At 40.8% G+C, this 21,016-nt stretch overlaps 1 protein-coding gene across 1 annotated transcript in view; it reads left to right on the forward strand.

Annotated features, from left to right (window-relative positions):
* XPO4 (exportin 4) overlaps nt 1-21,016 on the forward strand; it is an 85,285-nt gene that overhangs the window by 55,650 nt on the left and 8,619 nt on the right. The window contains exons 11-20 of the mRNA XM_061628581.1: nt 3,318-3,460; nt 3,559-3,701; nt 6,120-6,297; nt 8,369-8,528; nt 9,513-9,682; nt 11,750-11,924; nt 12,988-13,281; nt 15,284-15,464; nt 16,961-17,079; nt 19,263-19,393. Coding sequence (XP_061484565.1) covers nt 3,318-3,460; nt 3,559-3,701; nt 6,120-6,297; nt 8,369-8,528; nt 9,513-9,682; nt 11,750-11,924; nt 12,988-13,281; nt 15,284-15,464; nt 16,961-17,079; nt 19,263-19,393 — 1,694 coding nt within the window. The remainder of the gene's footprint in view (nt 1-3,317; nt 3,461-3,558; nt 3,702-6,119; nt 6,298-8,368; nt 8,529-9,512; nt 9,683-11,749; nt 11,925-12,987; nt 13,282-15,283; nt 15,465-16,960; nt 17,080-19,262; nt 19,394-21,016) is intronic.

Raw genomic sequence — 21,016 nt, forward strand, 5'->3', positions numbered from 1 at the left:
AATGTTTTTAAAGATGTTTTTAAAGCTTTTTTTAAAAGATGTTTTTAAAGCTTTTTTTAAAAGATGTTTTTAAAGCTTTTTTTAAAAGATGTTTTGTTTTAATATATTTTAAAGCCTGTTTTAAGATGTTTTAGAGGGTTCTTAATGTTCTGCTTGCCGCCCTGGGCTCCTGCTGGGAGGAAGAGTGGGACATAAATTTAATAAATAAATAAATAAATTTAAACCAGTCCATCAAAACCAAAAAGCCTGCCCAAATAGCAGCAACACTGGGACAATCAAAGTCAGGTGGCAGAATAAATAAATGAAAATCAAAACAATGACTCCTGCTTCCTTGTCAGCATTACTCCAGGCTCCTCTAGCTTTCTCAGACTGTCCTTCAAAATGATGAAGAGACAGAATCAAGTTTTGGGTTGTTGTTTTTTAAAAAATTGTCAGTTCTAATATATAACCTGCTACAGAATGATTAAGGTTTTATGTTTTGACAATTCAAGCTTGAGTGTGTTATCAGACCAGGAAGAGATGGCAAACTTCTATGACATTTTAAGGGACAAAGGGGATGTAAATTTTGCTTGGTTTCCATTTTTGATGTGGATTGCTTGAGATCGATTACCTCTGAGGAGCTGTTACCCTATTATTTTAGAGAATGTTGCCCCACAGAAGTGTACTGAAGTGCTTTGGTTTGGACATATTTTATATGAAGCCTAGCTTAATGCTCTTTGTAACACGAATGGATGCTTATAAGTGCCAGTATAAGAGAATTTTTAATAGATGAGGTCTTTGAATTAATAATTTGGCAATGTTAGTGTAATTTGTTTATGCAGGCTAATTCATGGACTTCTGTGTGATAAGGCATTCATCCCATGGGTAACCATTTAAAAGCCACAGCTGACGTGGCAGAGCCTGGCTTGCTCAATATCAAAGTAGCAGCTAGGCTTTTCAAGTAGACAGGCGCTCTTCAGTAAACAGCTGAGGCTTTGGCGTTAAGAGCATTTTTTGATGGTTTGCATAAAGGAAAGAGGGCTGAAAGAGCCCCTCAGAAAGGAGTCAAGCCTTGGATCCAGTTTCCACCATCTTTACTACAATGTCTACAGCAATTTTAAATGGAGTTTCAAGTTTTTCTGCCTGCGAGGAAGATTTGTGAGTCTGAAAAGCTGAAACTAGATTATAGGAAGAAACAATTACACATTCTTGAATCTTGGGGGTGTGTGTGTGTGTTTGCAAATATATTTTATTGATGTTCAAAGAATTAAATCTGTTTTTTGAGGTAATTTTATTTATTTATTTATTTATTTATAGAATTTATTAGTCACCCATCTGGCTGGCTGTCCAGCCACTCTGGGCGATGTACAACATAGGCATATAATACCTAGACATTGAAAATCTAAAAACAATGAAGATAAAATCTAGCCCATCCCAATTGGCTTTATTATTAAAACTGGATGGACCCTTTTCAGTTTGACATGGACTGGGTCGCCTTCCCCCCCCCTGTGCTTTTAGTGGTTTTGGCCATTTGTCTGTGGCGTGTACCTACTGGCTGTGTACAAGTGATTGTAGTGAGAGGAAAACTAGATGAGAATCTTGCCAAACTGGGATGCTGTGAGCAAATTAAGGGTGATGGTAATCTAAATCCTTGTGCTAGCGAAACAACCTCAACTAGCGCAAGAGGATTTCCCCCTCTCCCCGCGCCATCTCCAAATGTGCTCCTAAGAACAGATGAGGGGATGGGGGCTGTTGCGCTAGGAAAAATCCTTGCACTGATGGAAGGTTCGACGTAGCACTACATTGACTACAACCCTAAGGATTCATTTTAATGTGACTGATTTGCTTTTCTATTTCAAGCCAAAAATGTGTCACAAATCATAAGCGTAAGTTCATATTTGATCAACAGAAGTGTAAGGTGATGAACACTTGTGCCATAGCATAAACACTATGCCTTTTCCCTCCTCTTTGTCAGTTTGGGCAAAGCCACAGGTGGACAGACCTCAGATTTGAGGGATTTGCTTTGGTGGTGGTGTTTGGGTTTTTTCCTGGAACCCTAAGGTCCACCAATTGGAGCCAAGTGCAAAATTGGTGGCGAAGCTAGACAAATATACACTAAGAATATAAAGAGTTCTGCAACATGGTGCATTCTATTTTAGAGCATGGACATCTGATGGTGCTAGCACCGAATATAATATAGAATTTTAATAGCACTATTGTTAAACTTGCCTCTCTTTAGACCAGGTCTGCATAGCTTACTAGCTATATATGCCAGCCCACCAGGGGTTCCATAAACCCCCTGCTTAATTTGTATTATTCCTGGACTACAAATCCAGAGAGGTTATCAAGTACCTGGCAGGCCACAGCATATGGCTGGTGGGCTGATTTTTGTCCTTCTGTATCTTGGTTGCTGTCAAATCTCTCTCAGTGGAGGTGGCGAGTGTTTCTATAGCAAGTCTGGTGTGCTAAAAACTCTAAGATCCGTACGAGAGAATTCAGTCTCATAATAATGCTGGGGAGGAAAGCATTCCGCATCTTAAAAGAGGAGGAACTGAGAAGAAGCAAATCAAGTCAGCCACTCCAAATCCACAGCTGAGCTAGGATTGTAGCTTGATTCACAAGTCCAAGGCAAGCACTCTCTAGAGCAGGAGTGGTTGATCTTTTCCAGCCCAAGGGTCACATTGACAGTCAGCCACCCCTCTGACGGCTGAATGCCAGCAGTGGGCATGTCAGCTTGCAAACACATACTCACCACACATACACCACACAAACAGACCACATGCACACGCCATACATGCACATAAACCACAAACACCAACCCACACATATACCGCACACCCTCACCACTTGTGCAAGCACACTCTGTCTGATGGGAGCTGCACTGGGAAAGAGAGGAATGCTGTCTTTTGATCTTGAGAAGTCATCCCCTGGAGATTGAGAGGCAGCGTTTCCCACCCATCCCATTGCAGTGCTGAGACCTTCTAACAACAGTGCCATGTGAGAGGGAGCAGAGGTGCTTTTGTGAACATGTCAAGGGCTTGAGGAAGAGGCCTGCCTGATTTTGGAAGAAGACGTGTGGGCTGGATGGAGGCCTGTGGATTTACCTCCCCTGCTCTAGACCCACAAATGCAATAATTGGGGGTGGGTGGGTAGGGGAGGACACCTTCATTTTCCAGGCCTGTCAGTCATATAACTTGCTATCTGTTTTTGATATTGCAGAAAGAGGCAGAGGAAATAACAGTTGACAGACAGTCAAGGAGTTGTATCTTTTTGTAAGCCAGTAAATTAACTTTTACAGTTTCTTTTCAATGTCTGTTTTAACTTCTTTTCAATGACAGACTGCCAATGGTGTTGCCTCTAGAGAAGAGGAAGAAATCAGTGAACTGCAAGAGGATGACAGAGAACAGTTCAGTGACCAGCTGGCCAGTGTAGGCATGTTAGGAAGAATTGCTGCCGAGCACTGTATACCTCTTCTTACAAGGTAGGGCCTGAATCATTTCTGGAGTATGGCAATCTTTACAGTGTTTTTTCACAGTGTGAATGTAATTACGATCAAGTTTGCTCAATGTTTCCCCTCAGTTTATTAGAAGACAGAGTGACGAGGCTTCATGGCCAGTTACAAAGGCATCAGCAGTTAATTGGCTCACCAGGATCAGCCTCTATTGACAATAAAGCGCTTGATGACTTATATGAGGATATTCACTGGCTTATTCTAGTCACAGGTGAGTGGAAACTTTCTGAATACAAAACTATTAATGTTGCTCTTGGAAACAGACTCTACGTTGACTGTCATTTTCTTAGCTTTTGTTTAACTATGACAGTTCTGTATATGCAGCTTACACACAGAGATGTGCCTTTCCTTTTACAACTCTCAAGCGAGCAGAAAGAGGCTATGTCAGGTGTCCTGTGACAGTTTTCTGAAACACCCATCATAACCCCGCCCCCAAAAAAGTTCAAAGGTAGACAGCTCCTTTTGCAAAAGGTTCTTAATGTCTCTGGTGTGCATCTATTGGAAAAAGAAGATTGGCTATAGGGTAGGACTATTAAGCAACACATTAATTCTCTGTTGATAAGGAAGAACAGTTTACGTTGGGATGAAGCTGCTCTTATTGTTGTAAGCCAGGCTGGAATCTTCTTCAGACAGGAAGAGAAGCAATTTCTCTGCTTCCTACCCTGCCAAATGGTCCTGTCTAGCAACAGTCAGCTGAGCTTTTCCAGAGTCTCTAGTATAATCTTAGCTCAGCAGGCTCTCAACCATCCCCTACCCCAAGTGTTTTCATTTCTCCCATCCAATGACCATTTATGAGCCTTTACGGCATCTAAGGGATCTGTCTATTCCTCCCAAGTGCAGAAAGCCTCATCATTCCGTCCCAAGACCACTGAGGCAATGGAACTAAGCACAGAAAGCTCCACAAAGGCTTCCCCAACCCTAGTTGAGGAGATGGCTACAAAGCCACCTCCCAGCCCAAGCTATGATCTCTGGCAGTGGCAAGCCCAATTTGTATCTGCTTTGCATGCAGAAGGTCCCAGGTTCAATCCCCAGCATGAGGCCAGCACCCTGCCGAAGCTAAGCAGGGTCACATCTGGTCAGTGCCTGGATGGGAGGCTGCCTTGGGTGTCTATCATGAAAAGAAAGGCGGGGTATAAATGTGATAAATAAATAAATAATAAATCTCCAGGTAGAGCTGGGAACGTCCCTTGCTTGAACCCCTGGAGAGCTGGTCTGACTCAGTCGAAGGTAACTTCCTATGTTCCGTGACTGCACCCTCCCCAGTTGTAGATTTAGTCTTCTTCACGCAGTGCATCTGGGTGGATCAAGCCAATTTGGAAAGAGGAACAAAACATAAACGTCATAAAAACAAGTGTTGCTACCGAAGAAGCCAGGTCTCATGCAGCACCAGCTCCCATACATCCTCCTTCAGCAAATATGTCTTGTAGCCTCCCTCTAATTGGCAGCTTTCCACATGCCTTCACCATCCCTGGTGAACCAGGGGCTATTTGAGCCAGGGGGGTTGAGCCCGAATCCTCATCTGTTAGCCTAACCAGCAGCAGCCTCCAGGGACAAGAGTTTCATCTCAATGTAAACTGCTTTTCTTTTAATAAACATGAGCAAAACTTCATATTTTAGACCAGCATTTTAAAAATAAAAGTATATAGCCATTTCTCTCCCTCTCAATCTCTAAGATTTGTGCAAACTGACACTTGAAGACTTAATAATCCTGTTTTAAGAAAACAGTATTGGTACATAATATACAATGTAATAATTACTTTGCATCAGGGTTTTATGGAACTGAATGTCTTATTCAACTTCTTACTGTGAGTTTCATTGATAATGCTGTTTGCCTTCTAAGCCTTTCTTCCTGAGGGGCTAAAATGCTGATCAGATAGCAAAACAAGGTGTGTTGACCAAGGGCTTAATCATAGGGCCTCTATGTGGTAGGATTGGGATCACACCATCCAACCCCATGCCTGCAGTGCCTGCCTACCCCTCAAATCCACCTGACATCCACACATTGGACGCCTCATCTCATTCAAATACTGTTGACCTAGTAGGCGGAGACATGCAAACCTCAGTCAGGTCCGCCATGATACATGTCCCTCATAATAATTAGGGTTTTCCTTCATAGAGTTATGGTTGCTTCTGTCAGATCTTCCTAATAAAATACTCCTCCTAGCTTTTCCATATTCCCTCAAAAATGAAAGTAAATATCTCTGGACTACCAGTATTCTAGAACTTCTGAAAAGTTTAAAGTCAGCCTGTGCTGCAGACATAGTGAAAATGAAAAGGGGTCAGGAGTAGAATGACCATTCGTGAAGACGATGTACACTGTGCAGTTTTTAAAAAGTTAGTTTACATTTGCTGTGGTATTTTAAGGTGATAAGTATTTATATTCTCTGCTGCTTTCCACCCCAGTGATTATATTTCATTGTACCCTTTAGACTGTGTTCTCACGTGCAGAAAACTGAAATATGTAACGTAAAATGCAAGTTGCAGCTTAAGCATATAGTAGAATTTAGTCAAATGTTGATGCCAGCACTCTCAACATCTCTTCTGATGGCCCTTAAAGCAGTACTTCATTTAGGTCAGGTAACCTGAGGTCACTACTTTCTTTTTTTGTTTGTTTGCTTTTAATTTTAAGGCTACCTCTTAGCTAATGATACTCAGGGAGAGACTCCGCTAATACCTCCAGAAATAATGGAGTATTCCATTAAGCATTCAACTGAGGTTGACATCAATACAACGCTTCAAATTCTTGGATCTCCAGGAGAAAAGGCCTCTTCCATTCCAGGGTACAACAGAACCGATTCTGTTATTAGGTAACTTATTTAGTATTTTAATACCAAATATTGAAAACAAATCAGAGGTAGATAGGGCTAACGCCACAGAGTATTAATCCTTGCAAACACTGTGAATGTCACTAACGGTGAAAGAGTGTTAAATAAGTTTATGTCATGTTGCCGTAGTGACCTAGATTTGATGATCAAGGAAGAAGTAAATCTAAAGGTTGCTCAGCTTTGAGAAAAGGTTAGAGCTGTATTGCAACTTAAAATCAGTGTTGATTGCAAGAGCAGCTTCAACTGGACATAAGTACCAAGTTTAAAGGGATGAGTGTCTGAATAGACAAGTAAGTAGCTTATCATGGAAAGTAAGTTGAGTTGTTGTGAACATGTGTAGAAATGCCATCTGCAGGTGACATAGATGCATCTATAAACTGAAGTAAATATATCATAGCAAGGCAGAAATGATTACTAAAATTCTATCTTTAGCAGGGGCCAAAACCTACATCCAGGTTATCTAAGCCAATATGAAGTTTCAAAATGTATTCCAGTCATTGAAAGTGGTAGAACTTTTCTGCTGCAGGCTATTGGATGTTAGCACTGCAATTCAGAAAACCAATTGTGTGCTTCCAAAAAGGCTTTTAGATTGTGTGCAGTTCAGTTGACTTTTAAGGGGAATATTTGAAGGGTTTCCCTCCATTACAACAGCAACAGCAGTCTCCAAAACTAAGGAAGTGATAGTGAACCTGTTTAATTTACAGTATCCCCTGTTTCAGTTCAAATTCATGTCAAACTTACGGTCTTTTTGACAGCTCGTGCTATACAAGAAATGTTATAAATGTTCTGGTTACTGTGCATTTGGCCCCTAAGTTGATAAGGCTTATACATGCTGGGGGGGGGGAACGTATGCACTGGAGCTAAATGTGACTTGCAGGATTGTGATGTTGCAGCGGTTGGGTATTTTCTTAGAAGTGTTGCAAGTCTGGAGATCAGGGCACTGTTTGCTAAATGTAAGGAGAAGGTGGGTATAGAGTTCTAGTACAATTCAAAAGTGGCAACAGAAATACTGTCTGCCATTTTCCAGTGTTTTGGAAGATAAAATTGGGAAGAAACAGAGATGGCTTTCTAGAGCCATAAAAAAAAAAAAAAAAAGATACAGGGAACAGTGCTTAAATCTGGTTGAAATCAGTAAGGTTCAACTGAACACTTCAGTACTGAAGTACAATTGAGTTTCAGTGGGTTGTAAGCATACTTCAGAGCCACTTCACACAATACATGGTAATCACATTTGGGTTTACATTTACTTCCCAGGTGTATGTGTATTGCATATCCACAAGCACAGTTTCCCCTTCAGGTAGTATGGTGGCCACTGCAGAGGCATCTTGTGGACAAAAATAAAGATCTAAGGAGTTGCCTTAGACAGTCAGCCCAACTAATGGTCTTCTGCCTGGCAGAAGCTTTCCAAGAGCATGTTTAAAAGTCTGTCCCAGTTTTGCTACATGAGAGCCTGTAACTGGCGGTGCTGGAGATTGAACCTGGGATTTTATGCATTGAAATACGTGTGGTACCATTGAGCGATGGCCTCGTGGTCCAACTCTCTGGGTTGCATATTTTACCACTGGAGTAATTCAAAAATCACAGTTCCGTGTGTCTGTCTGAAACAGCACTTCAGCAATATTTGGATCTAACTAGCTTTGGACCAGTATGAGACATAATTATGATACAAATTGGCATAACGTCTCTTAACATAAACTTCAAGTACTTTAGACAGCATCCAGTAGACACATTCCCATCAGGGTCTATGAGAAATAATTCTTCCTCCTGCAATAGTCCGAGTCCCAGGTCAAATGTAGAAGGTGATTTTTCGCTACATTCTAGTCTCCAAGGCAGGCAGTATATGCTAAATGTGGCAGAATGAGCAAAGAGAATCCTTGGAGAACATACTCTTCCAAACAGAAAAAAATATATTCTTCCACAAAGAAATGTTGAAGCTCATCATGTCACTCAGTCCCCCCCCTTTTGAAAATTCCAAGCCTGTGTCTGCGTGGTGGGAGGAGAGGTAAAAAGGACACCACTGGGGAGAAATCACAGTGTCTTTAATTTTCCTCAGGTTATTGTCTTCTATTCTAAGAGTGTCCGAAGTGGAATCTCGAGCAATAAGAGCAGATCTAACGCACCTTCTGAGCCCACAAATGGGAAAAGATATTGTCTGGTTCCTTAAGCGGTGGGCAAAAACTTATCTCCTAGTAGATGAAAAACTGTATGACCAGGTAAAATTATTTTAATCTGTGTCTATAGTTCCAGGTTGTACAAAAAGTGTATCATATGATGAGTTTGTGAGGAAAGGCATGAGCTTCTACCTTACATTACTGATCTTGCTCACTACCTAAGTAGGGTGCAGTCAGGTCTTCACATGCAGCAGTATGACTTAGGAAAGAGGTGCTAGAGTCCTGAGGGTGATGCAATGGACTGTACTGCTAGCTGGCAAGGGATTGTATTTTGGGATTGTATTTTGGAGTGCTCTTCTATGTAAGAACAAACAAACAAAATCTGCCTGTAAGTAGAAAACTAGCATAGCAGTGAGTATCATAGAATCTTTTTGCCTGATGTGCTAGCTTTATACTTGCAGGGAGTCTGTATGTGGGGAGACCTTTGAAAAATGGCATTCCCCTCCTATAGCCTGAAATGTTACAGTCTTCTTTACCACCTGATTCTATCACATGTGTAGACCAGGATTGTATGCCTTTCTATGATAGGGATATTCAACTAAAGTAACTGGTAGGGACCTCAAAGCAAACTATAGCCTTTGTTTGTAATGTGTGAATGTGACACCACCAGGAATAGTGTGCCTCCCTTTACAATTACAGCATTCCTAAATTATTGTTAATGCATTCTTGGGCAAAACAGGAAATTGAGTATTTGGAACTTCGTGTACCATGATCTGATGTGATATGTGAATACAACGTTAGGGAATGAGTTTGAGAATGTTCTTATCAGAATACTGCAAGACTTACCTTAACCCAAGGGGAGAAGGGAGCTGTGGCCCTCGAAATGTAGGACTCTTAATTCCTATCGGCCCCAGCCAGCATGACTAGAGGTCAGGGATGATGGGAGTTGTAGTCCAACAAGATATGGAGGGGCACATGGTACCCATCCCTTCCTTAACCTATTCAAAATTGTCAAGATATTTTCATGGGGGGGTGCTTTCTTAGTACTCTTAAAAGAACAATATTGATTACCTTTTTTCATTCTAGATAAGTCTGCCATTCAATACAGCATTTGGTGCTGATACAGAGGGCGCTCAATGGATTGTGGGTTATCTCTTAGAAAAAGTAATCAGCAACCTTGCAGTGTGGAGTTCTGAGCAGGATCTTGCAAATGACACTGTGCAATTGCTAGTTACACTGGTAGAAAGGAGAGAGAGGTGAGCTTAAATATTAAAAACGATAATAAAAATACTTATTTTCCAGAACTTTTGGTCGAGGTTCTGTGGGCCTTACTTGATGTTATGTAAGTTAGTTGCATGAATGTAATTAATGTGCATGTTCTTGTTTATTTAAATAGCAGTCATGAAGCGCCTAAGTAAGATTAGGACCATAGTGGGTGTGGAGGGAAAGTTTAACACACACCCTGATACAGAACCAACAAAAAGATCCCACCCCCCTAGCAAATTGCTATTTGCTTTTAGAGGTAAGCCTATTTTGGAGCCACTTAACCTACGCCAGTGTGGCATAGTGGTTAGAGTGTTGGACTACAACCTGGGAGACCAGGATTTGAATCCCCACACAGCCATGAAGCTCACTGGGTGACCTTGGGCCAGTCACTGCCTCTCAACCTTAGAGGGAGGCAATGGTAAACCCCCTCTGAATACCGCTTACCATGAAAACCCTATTCATAGGGTCACCATAAATCGGGATCGACTTGAAGGCAGTCCATTTCATTTTTTTCAACCTTTCTTGTAGGGTGGCTCTGTTAAAACTGGTGGTAATAGTGATGACTAGTAATTGCTAGGAATATTCAGCTACTAACTTAATTTATACTGTTTATTGTTTTGTGAGAACAGATTCCAAAATGAGTTCTGAGCACCTAGGTTGCTGTATGCTCAGTGCTTTCAAGGTGACTTGGGGCTAGGTTTGCACGTGCATATTAACCACGAAGATAACTGCAAGATCAGGTGGTGATCTGCATATGTGAATGTGTCATCCTGGACCTAACACAACAGAGAGAATTTTCATGACACTCATCCCTACTAACACAATACTTCTCAAGGCAGTCAGTGTAAACAATCAGCCATAGTCATATAGTGTGCTGTAACCAAGTAATGAACACACATGTGTAAACTAGCCCAAAGGAGTCACAGTAGTATGTCCAAGTAAGGCTAAAATGAATCCAGAGGATGCATTTATTTAGAGATTTATATCCTGTCTTTTTGAAAATTTCTAAACGGAATCTATAAAGCAATTAAAATTAAACAATAATTCCACATAACAATCAAAAACAGCAAAAGCAGCAGATAAAATCAATAATAAGCCAGTGTATAATTTTTTTAAAACAATCATCCAATTTAAACAGGGGACCAGATAGCAAAGTTCAGGGTTTTGCTAACGTATAAGGCCCTATCCACCTCCAGACCAGGTTACTGAAGAGACCACCTTATCCCTGTGTTCTGCTGGAGGTTTTCTCCTCAAAGTCCCCCAAATAGCAGAAGCCCACCCCGCAGTAATTCAGAGCAGAGCTTTCAGTGTGGGTGTCTCTGTTTTGGGGACCAGTATTCCTGTCAAGATATGACAGGTGCCCGCTATCTGTACTTTCCAGAAACTGTTGAAGACATTTTTGTTTCAACAAACAAGCTTTTTCATGGATGAAAAGGTCTCAGCCTTAGGTGTTCACTTTGTATTCTTTTTAAACCTATACTCAGTGGTTCTTGTACTGTTCTAAAAGTTATCTTTGCTGTTTTTAAGGATATGTCTGTAAATCCCCTTACGACATAAATGTGGAAGGCAGTTCACAAATTAATAAACAGTAATATCATAACATGCTATCAGATGTCATTAAAAGCCCAAGAGAACAGGATAGGTATCACCTGGTGTCTAAGGTGGCAATCCAGTACATGTCTACTGAGAAGTAAGCTCCATTGGGTTCAGTGGGACTTATTTCCAGGTATGTGTGTGTTGGACTGCAACCTAAGACTGCAGTCCTGTATATAGTGGGATTTCTGAATAGACATGAATAAGCTTGCACTGTAAAACATTGTAAGAAAGATGCCAGGGAGTTCTGGGTACCACCAATGAGCGGATCCCTTTCTGGTTATCGCTTACCTGATCTAGGAAGGCTGGACACGAAAAGAAGGCCTCCGATGAAATGTGCTCATCAACTGCGAAGTTGGTGTAGGAGAAAGCAGTCCTTAATACCTTGTTCTCAAGCTATTTAGGGCTCAGGCTTTATTAGTGTAGCTGCTTTTATCTGTGTTTAAATCTCTCTCTATTCTTAGGGCAAATTTAGTAATTCAGTGTGAGAACTGGTGGAACTTAGCAAAGCAGTTTGCTCAGCGGAATCCACCTCTTCACTTCTTGTCCAGTTCTGTGCAACGAACATTAATGAAAGCCTTAGTTCTTGGAGGTTTTGCGCATATGGACACAGATACAAAACAGCAGTACTGGACAGAGGTAAGACTAATTTCTGATTCAGAAATCAGCATTGGTGAAACCATCAAGTTAGTTTTTTTGCTTTATAACAGGGATGGGGAACCTGTAGCCCTCCACCTGTTGCAGAGATAGATGACAGCTCCCATCATTGTTCACCGCTGGCCATGCTGGCTGAGGCTGATGGAAGTTGGAATCCAGCAGCATCTGAAAGGCCACACGTTCCGCATCTGTTTTATAAACACCTTTTGCATGTGAAGAAATGCAGAGCCATACCTTAAAGCTGCCTTGATCTCCTCTTCCTTTTCATAGAGCATCTATAAAACCAGTTTGTTTTGACATTAGTTCTAGCACGTCATGTAATTAATGTTAGCACTACAGAAATAATTATTGGTCCCTCTTAGCATAGAACAAAGTATTAGTTCTTGAGCTCTTAATATCGTATAACATCAGGAATTAGTTGTGAAGGAAGAGTGTTCATATGGTGGTGAAGGTGTTGTACTGCTGAGAACCTGAAGGATAAATAACATTTTGGATTACAATAATAACAGGTCTATGTTTGCATATGATTATATAATTGAATAAGACTAAAATAACAATTAAAAATAAAGAATTGTACAGTAAGCCTAAAGGGCAGAGACTTCTTGGTTTTTTGTTGATCTTTCATAAGCTGCTCTGGAAGCCTTTTTGACTGCAGAGCAAGATCAAAATGTTTTAAATATAATAAATATAAAACCATCAGTAAAAAAATAGGTAAAAACAGCAAGGGCACCAGCGCCCAAAGGCAGGGCAGAACAGAATGGTCTTCACAGGTTTACAGAATTGCACTAAAAAGGGAAATAAGCCTATGGAAGAGCTACAGCCAAAAGGGCCTGATTGTTGTGGAGGTCAGGCTTGTCTCCAAATAATATGGAACATGCAGCAGGGTTTCACTGGCTAAGCTTCAGATCGTTTCATATGAGAGGGGATGGCTGGCTGACACAAGAGATTCCAGGTGTTTGAGTCAGAAGTTTCATGTCCGCAGCTGAGGTTGTTATTACTACTTAAGCAAGAAACTGTAATGCATTTTGTTTCTTGTTCTGTATAGGTTCTTCAACCACTTCAACAGCGATTCTTGAATGTGATAAACCAAGAAAACTTCCAACAGATTTGCCAAGAGGAGGAGGTGAAACAGGAAATCACTGCCACCTTAGAGGCACTTTGTGGCATTGCTGAGGCTACCCAGATAGACAATGTAGCAATTCTCTTTAATTTTCTAATGGACTTCCTCACAAATTGCATTGGACTAATGGAGGTGTACAAGAATACACCAGAGACTGTTAACCTCATTATAGAAGTTTTTGTTGAAGTTGCACATAAACAAATATGCTATCTTGGAGAGGTAAGTAACAGCACAAATGCACTCTTGGGGTCTAGATGTGGGGTGCATGTTGTCCAAGGGTTCACTTCCAGTCTTTACAACTGGGTGCATTTTCAGTCCTTTTAACTCTTCTTGGTACTTGCATTGTATGTTTCAGACCATTTCAGGCCCTGCCTGTCCACTAAGTTGCAAAATTAAGAGCAGCTTGTATTATGTTTCCTGTAAGACTATCCCTGGACATTCAGTAATATGAAAAGTTGTCATACTTAAACATATAAGTTTCATAGGGAGACATGAACATGAAGCTGCTAATACACAGATTGAATGTTATCAGACAGGATGAGTTGTTACTTGTTACATGAAGCAATTTCTACCTTCAAGTGTTTTTCTACACTGGTGGCTTTGCTATTTGTCACCCTTTGGAGTGGTTTTAGTTCTACATTGTTCCGACTTATCACTTGCATTGATGGCCTCACTTTTATGTTCACCCTGCCGTCACTGTGGATGTAGGCATGTGTATGTCTGTTATATATAAACATATGATATCTACAAACTGAGGATGCACTTCATGCACCTGATGAAGTTGTCTCTAGCCCATGGAGATGTATAGTGCAATAAATATAGACACAATAAAGTCTTCAGGGTATCAGTGTTTGCTTTGTAGTTTTTTGCTGCAACAAACCTAACATGTCTACCGCTTTGGAATTTGTTCCGAGTAAGTCAGTCGGAAATCCTGCAGGACTGTTTTGGATCTACCACTGACCCATAGTTCAGCATTACAAGAACAAGACTAGCTTCCCCCCAGGCTCATGTGCTTCCCCCTCCCTCTTCCTGTGGCCACAAATAGGAATTCTTCATGTGGCCACATTTTTGATTAACAGCAGTTTGCTGTGTTTATTATTTATTTATTACATTTTTATTCCATGCTGCCCCCAGAGAGCTCAAGGTGGCATAACATGGTTCTTCCCCTCCCCATTTTATCTGTGCAACAACCCTGTGAGGTAGGTTAGACTAAGAGCCAGAGACTGGTCCAAGGTCACCCAGTGAGCTGAGTGGGGAGTTGAACCCTGGTCTCCCAGGTCCTAGTCCAAGACTCTTAACCACTACACCACACTAGCTCTCAGTCCCAAACGTATGTCAACACATTTTATGTTGTCAAACCCAAAACAAAATTTGGTTAATCTAAACTATTATTAGTGGAAACAAGCTAACTTCAACGCATAGGGTCATATTTACTCCTGCTCATTCTCAGAGTAGATTCATTGAAATTAATGGAGATGACTATTTTAAGTTCATTAATTTCATAAGTCAACTCTGAGTAGGACTTAGTTGAATACAGCCCCAAAGTTATGAAACTGGCTTTTTTCACTAACCATAGTAATGATTAAACCAAGTTTAGGATTCAAATGACACGCTAAACTGCAGTTAATCTAAAACAGAAGCAGAAGATTCTGATCTCATGGCTGTTCTAGAGGAGACGAGAGGAGGGTGGGAGTGTGTGAAAGCCTGGAGGGAGGCTAGACTCATTCTCATAATGCTAAATCCTTATATGAGTCAAAAAGTAGGTATTTGGTTCTTGACAATGCATACGTTATTAATAGTTTGTAACTAGCTGCCATTTATTAATACACTTAGGAATTTGAATATGGCTCATGAAGAATGAGAAATCATTTGTGGAATACTTTCCCTGAGGAAACACACCTGGCACCATCACTGCCAGTTTTTTGGTACCAGGCTAAGACATTTTTATTTTCCCAGGTTTTGGGTGGTTAATGTTTTTTGAGATCATAGTTGTACATGATTTTAAGCCTCTGTTGTGGTACTCATCTTTTAGTGTGGTGGGCTAGGGTTCTTTTATTGTATTGTTTGATGAGCATCTGTAGGGATGTTTTGTATGTTCTTTTCTTTTGTTTTTAATTGATTTTATTTCTTTGTATTTTATCCTAATGCACAGTCACTTTGAGACCTTTTTTTAAAAAGTGACAAACAAATTTAATTAATAATCCTTTTCTTTTCTTTGTAGTCTAAAGCCATGAATTTATACGAAGCTTGTCTGACCCTACTTCAGGTGTATTCCAAAAATAATTTAGGTAGACAGCGGATCGATGTTACAGCAGAAGAGGATCAATACCAGGATCTTCTTCTCATTATGGAGCTTCTTACTAACCTACTTTCAAAAGAATTCATAGATTTCAGTGATACAGGTAAGAGTGAATCCAGAACTGAAAACAGTATTGGGCGTCTTAATACCTAAAAGACCCTTTACCTCTTGGCATTTGAGTATCCTAAAGCACAGCTGGGGAACTGGCAACATCTACAACAGGTTTGTAACCTGTGGTCCATGAACCCCTAGAGCATCCATGGATGGGCTTCTAAAGGAAAATCAATTTCCTATGCAATGCAATAAAATTTATATATTTATGGGTGTCCATAGCTTTCATCAGATTCTCAAAGGGGTCCATGACCCAAAAAAGGTTAAGAACCACTGATTTAGAAGGCAGGTTTCCCATACCAGATCTAAAGTACCCCTGCTTCTCCATGCTTGGCCCCTGTGATCTTTTTTTTCCCCAGAGGCTTTTATCTAGGTGCCCCTCCCTTCAAACATTAGGCACATGGCAACCAAGTAACAGGGCCTTCTGTCTGGTGGTACCTCAGTTACTGAACTTTGGTTTCTTCCTTTTTAAGCTGCTTTCCTGCTTCTTACATTCTCTGCTTCTTTTGTGTTTTTAAAGTTTGATGTTTTAATATTGTGTACCTTTGGAAACCAGCTAAGCAGGACATAAATCTCTTAAATAAAAATGTAACGTGTTAACAAGTGTATTGAAAACACTTGTATCATAAAGTTATGCATATCAGAATCAAGACTGTATGTGACTCCCTATCAAGCATATGCATGTGGTAAATTTCTGTGGCTTATTTCTGTGTAATGTGCAAAAAGAGTCCTCATGGATAAGGTTGCAAGAGATGCTACGTTGAGTTTTCCTAGAGATAGATTTTTAACTGCAAAGGCTAATCAGGTTATTGCTCTGATTTTGTACTTCCAGTATTTTAAACTAAGAAAAGATTTCTTGTACTACAAGGTAGACTTATAGCCAGATTTTTAGTGACCCTTTGATCTGAAATATATTTAAAGTATCTGTTTCTAGACCATTTTAAATCTGTAGTCTTTCAAAGGCAGTAAATATAAACTTTATGAAACTGATATACCTCAAGGTGCATTTGTCTGCAATGCGATAGAAAGAAGATATTCAGCAAATTAGGATTTTTTGGCAGTTCTCCATGTTAGAGTTGCCCTCCTTCCTTTCCTAGCTAGGTTTCAGATTCCTTTTGTCCATCTTGGAGTCCAAAGGAGAATCTGATCCATCAGCTGTAACTTTACACAATTTATACTTTGCACCATTGTGTATAGTGAGTTTTAAAAAATATATCTGTACCAAGTAGTGAACACAGAACATGCAGAACTGGAATGTTCATAATTCCTCCCACTGTACCTCTCAAGAGAAAATTAAGACCATCTGCAGTATGCAGACTCAAGTTCAGTGTGGACTTCTTGGAATGCATGTGCTGAATCCAGTTGTTTTAGTGTCATAGTTTTTAAGCAGGATATGTGCTCATTATATATCAGACTTTGCAGGAAGGGGAAGTGTTTTTGTCTTCAGGTGGTAAATAAGATGTGCTGGTGTATGTTTTTCCCTTTTAGATGAAGTATTTAGGGGACATGAACCTGGGCAAGCCACAAGCAGATCTGTGTCAGCAGCAGATGTTGTCTTATATGGAGTGAATCTAATCCTGCCTTTAATGTCCCAAGACTTGCTAAAAGTAAGTATAGCTTAATGCAGCACTGCAGATAGGATGATGGTTTTGCAAGGCAACTCAAAACGTTTAGACCATAAGTCCAAATACGTCATGCCAGTCAATACAGGCATACATTTTCCACTATTACTACTACTGGACCCATATGCCTGGCTGGGGAAGGCCAGCCTGATTCTGGAGACTTTCTCCTTTTTCTAAACCTCCTTAGGATCTCCACAATTTCTTTTCTTGTGCTGCATATGCCTCCAAGAGCATTCCTGCAAGGATAGACATGTCCCCAACAAAGATAGCAGTTATAGTTTGGAAATATTTTTTTTAGACAGAGTGTGATCTGGTTTGCCACAGCTGTGAAGGTTATAAAAGTATTTTTAAAAATGAAAACTGTGTGTCTCATGAGCCCTGATCTCTCCTCCTCTGTGGGAACAGCATTTTATTTCAGTTATGACCTGCATTTTATCCCCCCTCCCCCCAAAAAATTATTTCATCATGGAACTCAGGGTGGCATACACAGCATTCCCAGTCAGTCTCCCCTCCAGGCACTGGCCAGGCCCAGACTCACTTTCCTCATGTACCTTTAGACCTGGAGTCCCCAATGTGGCATCAGAACCCCTCCCTTGTGCCACCTGCCAGGCCCATCCTTTCCAGTGTTAATTTTTTAAAAAACTGAGTTTCTTTTTGCCTTTGATATTGTTGGGGGGGGGCTACCTGCTTTATTTGTCCTCTTTTTTTGTTTTGGGGTCTGTGTGGGTGTTTTGCCTATTTTGGGGGGGGGATCTGAGCCTTGCCAGTTTTTCTTCTGTGAAATGGATATTTTGTGGTCCCCATGAGAGTTTCTTAGATTTCAAAATGTGCCCTTGAGCCTAAAAAGGTTGGAGATCCCTGCTTTAGACTATGTCCTGAAATCAATGCAGCCAATAAAAAAATAAGAGACTATGTTAGAGCATCTTATCCAGAGGCTTAAAGAGCTATCCGAGCCCCATTTGCACAATGGTGGGGTGTGCCAAAGCGGCATAGCCACCACCTCATCCATGGCCCCATCACTCACACTGGCCAGGGCACGAGGCAGGGGAGGCAGCCTGCTATTCTAGCCTGGAGCTTGCATAGCGATCATGCCTGGATTTGGCCCAATGCTGTCAAGTGATGGCGGTGGGACAGTGATGGTGGTGGGCATTCAGTTGCCTCAGCCCCTTCCTGCCTTCCAGAACACCCCATGATGGAGCCCACCACAGGCAGTTGTTGCTGTGAAGCCCATCAGTGATTCTTCTCACCCACAGTTTCAGCAGGCAGAAGAGGGAGTCGTTCTGTGGGTGGATGCTGGCAGAACTGTTCTAGGCTGCCCCCATTCCCACTCAGTATGGCAGGTAGGGTGTTTGGATTGTGCCCTTAGTTACAACAGCCAAGAATGGCTGGATGTCACTATAAACTGTGAATTATCATGACAGTGGGCTTATGTCCTCCCTCTCCTGGCATAACTGTGAAGAGGAGATTGGAAGCTTTTGCTGCTGTTTTTGATTAACCACGGTGTATTATTTATTTATTTATTATTTTATTTATATTCCGCCCTTCCTCCCAGCAGGAGCCCAGGGTGGCGTAGTGTTGTGTCTGAACCTTCAACTGTGGTTAATGGATGGCTTCTTGGAACAAGCCAGCTTAATAAACCACAGTTTAAAGTTGGCTTTTTTTCAAACAAACTATAGTTAATAACCACAGTTTGTTAGGTTTAGCCAGCATAACAAGCTGTAATTATTATTTTTTTAAATGAAAGTTAAAGATTCTGAATTCAACCTAGAGGAGGTGCGGAGGAGACTGAAGCCTTTCTAATCATGATAAACTGTGGTTTATTGTGATGTCCAAAAGCAGCTTTTAACTTTGTACATTACAAAAGCAATTATGCATTCCTTCTTTAGGTTGTAATTTTCAGGAATCTTTTTACATCTTAGATCAAATTGAGTTTTACCTACCATAATTTTGATTCTTAAAGTATAGTTTTGAAAATTAATTTTTTGAGGCATTTTTAATGAATAATTTGGAATTAACCTGCAGAATTTGGACTGTGTTTAAACTGAAGAAATATATAGACAGCCCATAGTATTTTGTTTTGACTAATCTGGAATTTATTTTTACTGATAGAAAAGAAGAATATATTTTAAGAGGCCTAATTAACCAAGACTTATCTGTTTTTCTTATAGTTTCCATCGCTTTGTAATCAATATTACAAGCTAATTACTTTTATTTGTGAAATATTCCCTGAGAAAATTCCACAACTTCCAGAAGACTTGTTTAAAAGCCTTATGTATTCCTTAGAATTAGGGATGACGTCGTATCCTTTATGGTGAATTCGTGTCCTTAGGGAGGAATTAAGTATCTCCCTTGCCCTTTTAAAACATTCTTGTATATGACTATGCATCTCTTGACTTTAAAAAAAATTGTAGGATCTGTTCACGTTGGAGATGGGGAACCTTAAGCCTTAGGGCCAATTGCGGCCCTCCATTGCCCTCATGACTCTCCCAGGCCACATCCTTCACTGGCCCTTCTTCGCACTTGCTTTTGCCTGACTTGAAGGTGTCCTTCAACTCTCTCATGCTTCTTGCTTGCTTGGGTAGAGGACAGAGAGGGGTGTGTGAGTATGTGTAAAAACTACTCTACTTGAACAAATATAAAGTTTACATTCATTGCTCTACGCCACTTTTGCCTCTGACCTCGCCCACTATTGGCATGTGGACCTGGAATGTTCCCAGAAGGAAATGTGGCCCTAAGGCTAAAAAGAGGTCCCACCCCAGTTTTCAGCTACAGTTTTTGAAAATGCTGGTTACACTTTTATTGTTTCTTGATTTTTGATGTTAAAATGGCCAAAAGCTGCATAAAATTGGCATCCATTATTCTTGTTTGATCACTTCGTGTTGCAAAAAATCTAATATTGTCTTCACCAGGAACCTCAAATCCTTTTCTGAAGCAACTTTTATTTATAATGAGATGTGGCTACTCATCTATTGCAACTTTTCCTTACACCTACAGGAAGCTGCATCAACCAAGCTACATCTGCAGCTAGCCTACGTAATAAGCCTGCTGCTGGACTGTACTATTTTAAGATGAGGGGACATTCTGGGGGAGTGGCACATTGAAGGCCCCTTCATCCATGGGTTCCATAAAGAAATAGGCTCAAACATGAGCTTCAGTTATCAACAAGACTGATGAGGGTGTAGTAACTCTGGCTTTATTGAGGCTTTGCTACAGACTCCCACTCATTCCCTTCCCCAGGCAGTACAGGTCCAAATCCCTCACACACAGTGTCAAAATAATAAAATAGCAAGGCCTTCTGCCTGTCCTTGCTGTTTACTGGGATCCTCTCCTGAGACAGCCACCATAGATGCCCAGAGTCCAGTCTGGTTCCAGTGTCCTTGGTTGGTTGGGGCTAGGGTCCTGCTTGCTTCTGAGCCCTGTGGCACCCCAGTAGCCCCTTTCTCTAAACAATGGGGCTTGGGGAGCGACAGGTCCAACAATCCTCTTGCTGGCACCATCTTTGGACCCCCGAGGGTCACACACAGTGGGCTAGTTCACCAGTATCCTCTCCCACAAGGGCCTCTGCTGCTTCTCCTCTCCCTACTTTTTGACTGCTGTTGACTATTTTTTTCTTTAAATCATATTCTTTCGTTATTTCAACATTACAGTTCGTAATGTCTTAGATGCCCCACCCCTCTCTTGACTGGCTTGACTGAGGTGCAAGCCAGGGTAGTGTTTAATGCTAGTCCTACTCAGAGTAGACCCATTGAAGTTGTAGACATGACTAATGTTTTATTTATTTCTATGTGTCTACTCTGAGTAGGACTTAGTTGAATACAACCCTAGTAATTGACATGAACTTGAAATTTAGTTCTGTTGTTCCTTTACTGTATGCTGTTGAACTGTGTTTGTTGAAATATGACTTGTATTTTAATATGTATTT

The sequence above is a fragment of the Rhineura floridana genome, chromosome 5 (genome assembly GCF_030035675.1).
Source record: "Rhineura floridana isolate rRhiFlo1 chromosome 5, rRhiFlo1.hap2, whole genome shotgun sequence".
In the NCBI taxonomy this organism is placed as follows: domain Eukaryota; kingdom Metazoa; phylum Chordata; class Lepidosauria; order Squamata; family Rhineuridae; genus Rhineura; species Rhineura floridana.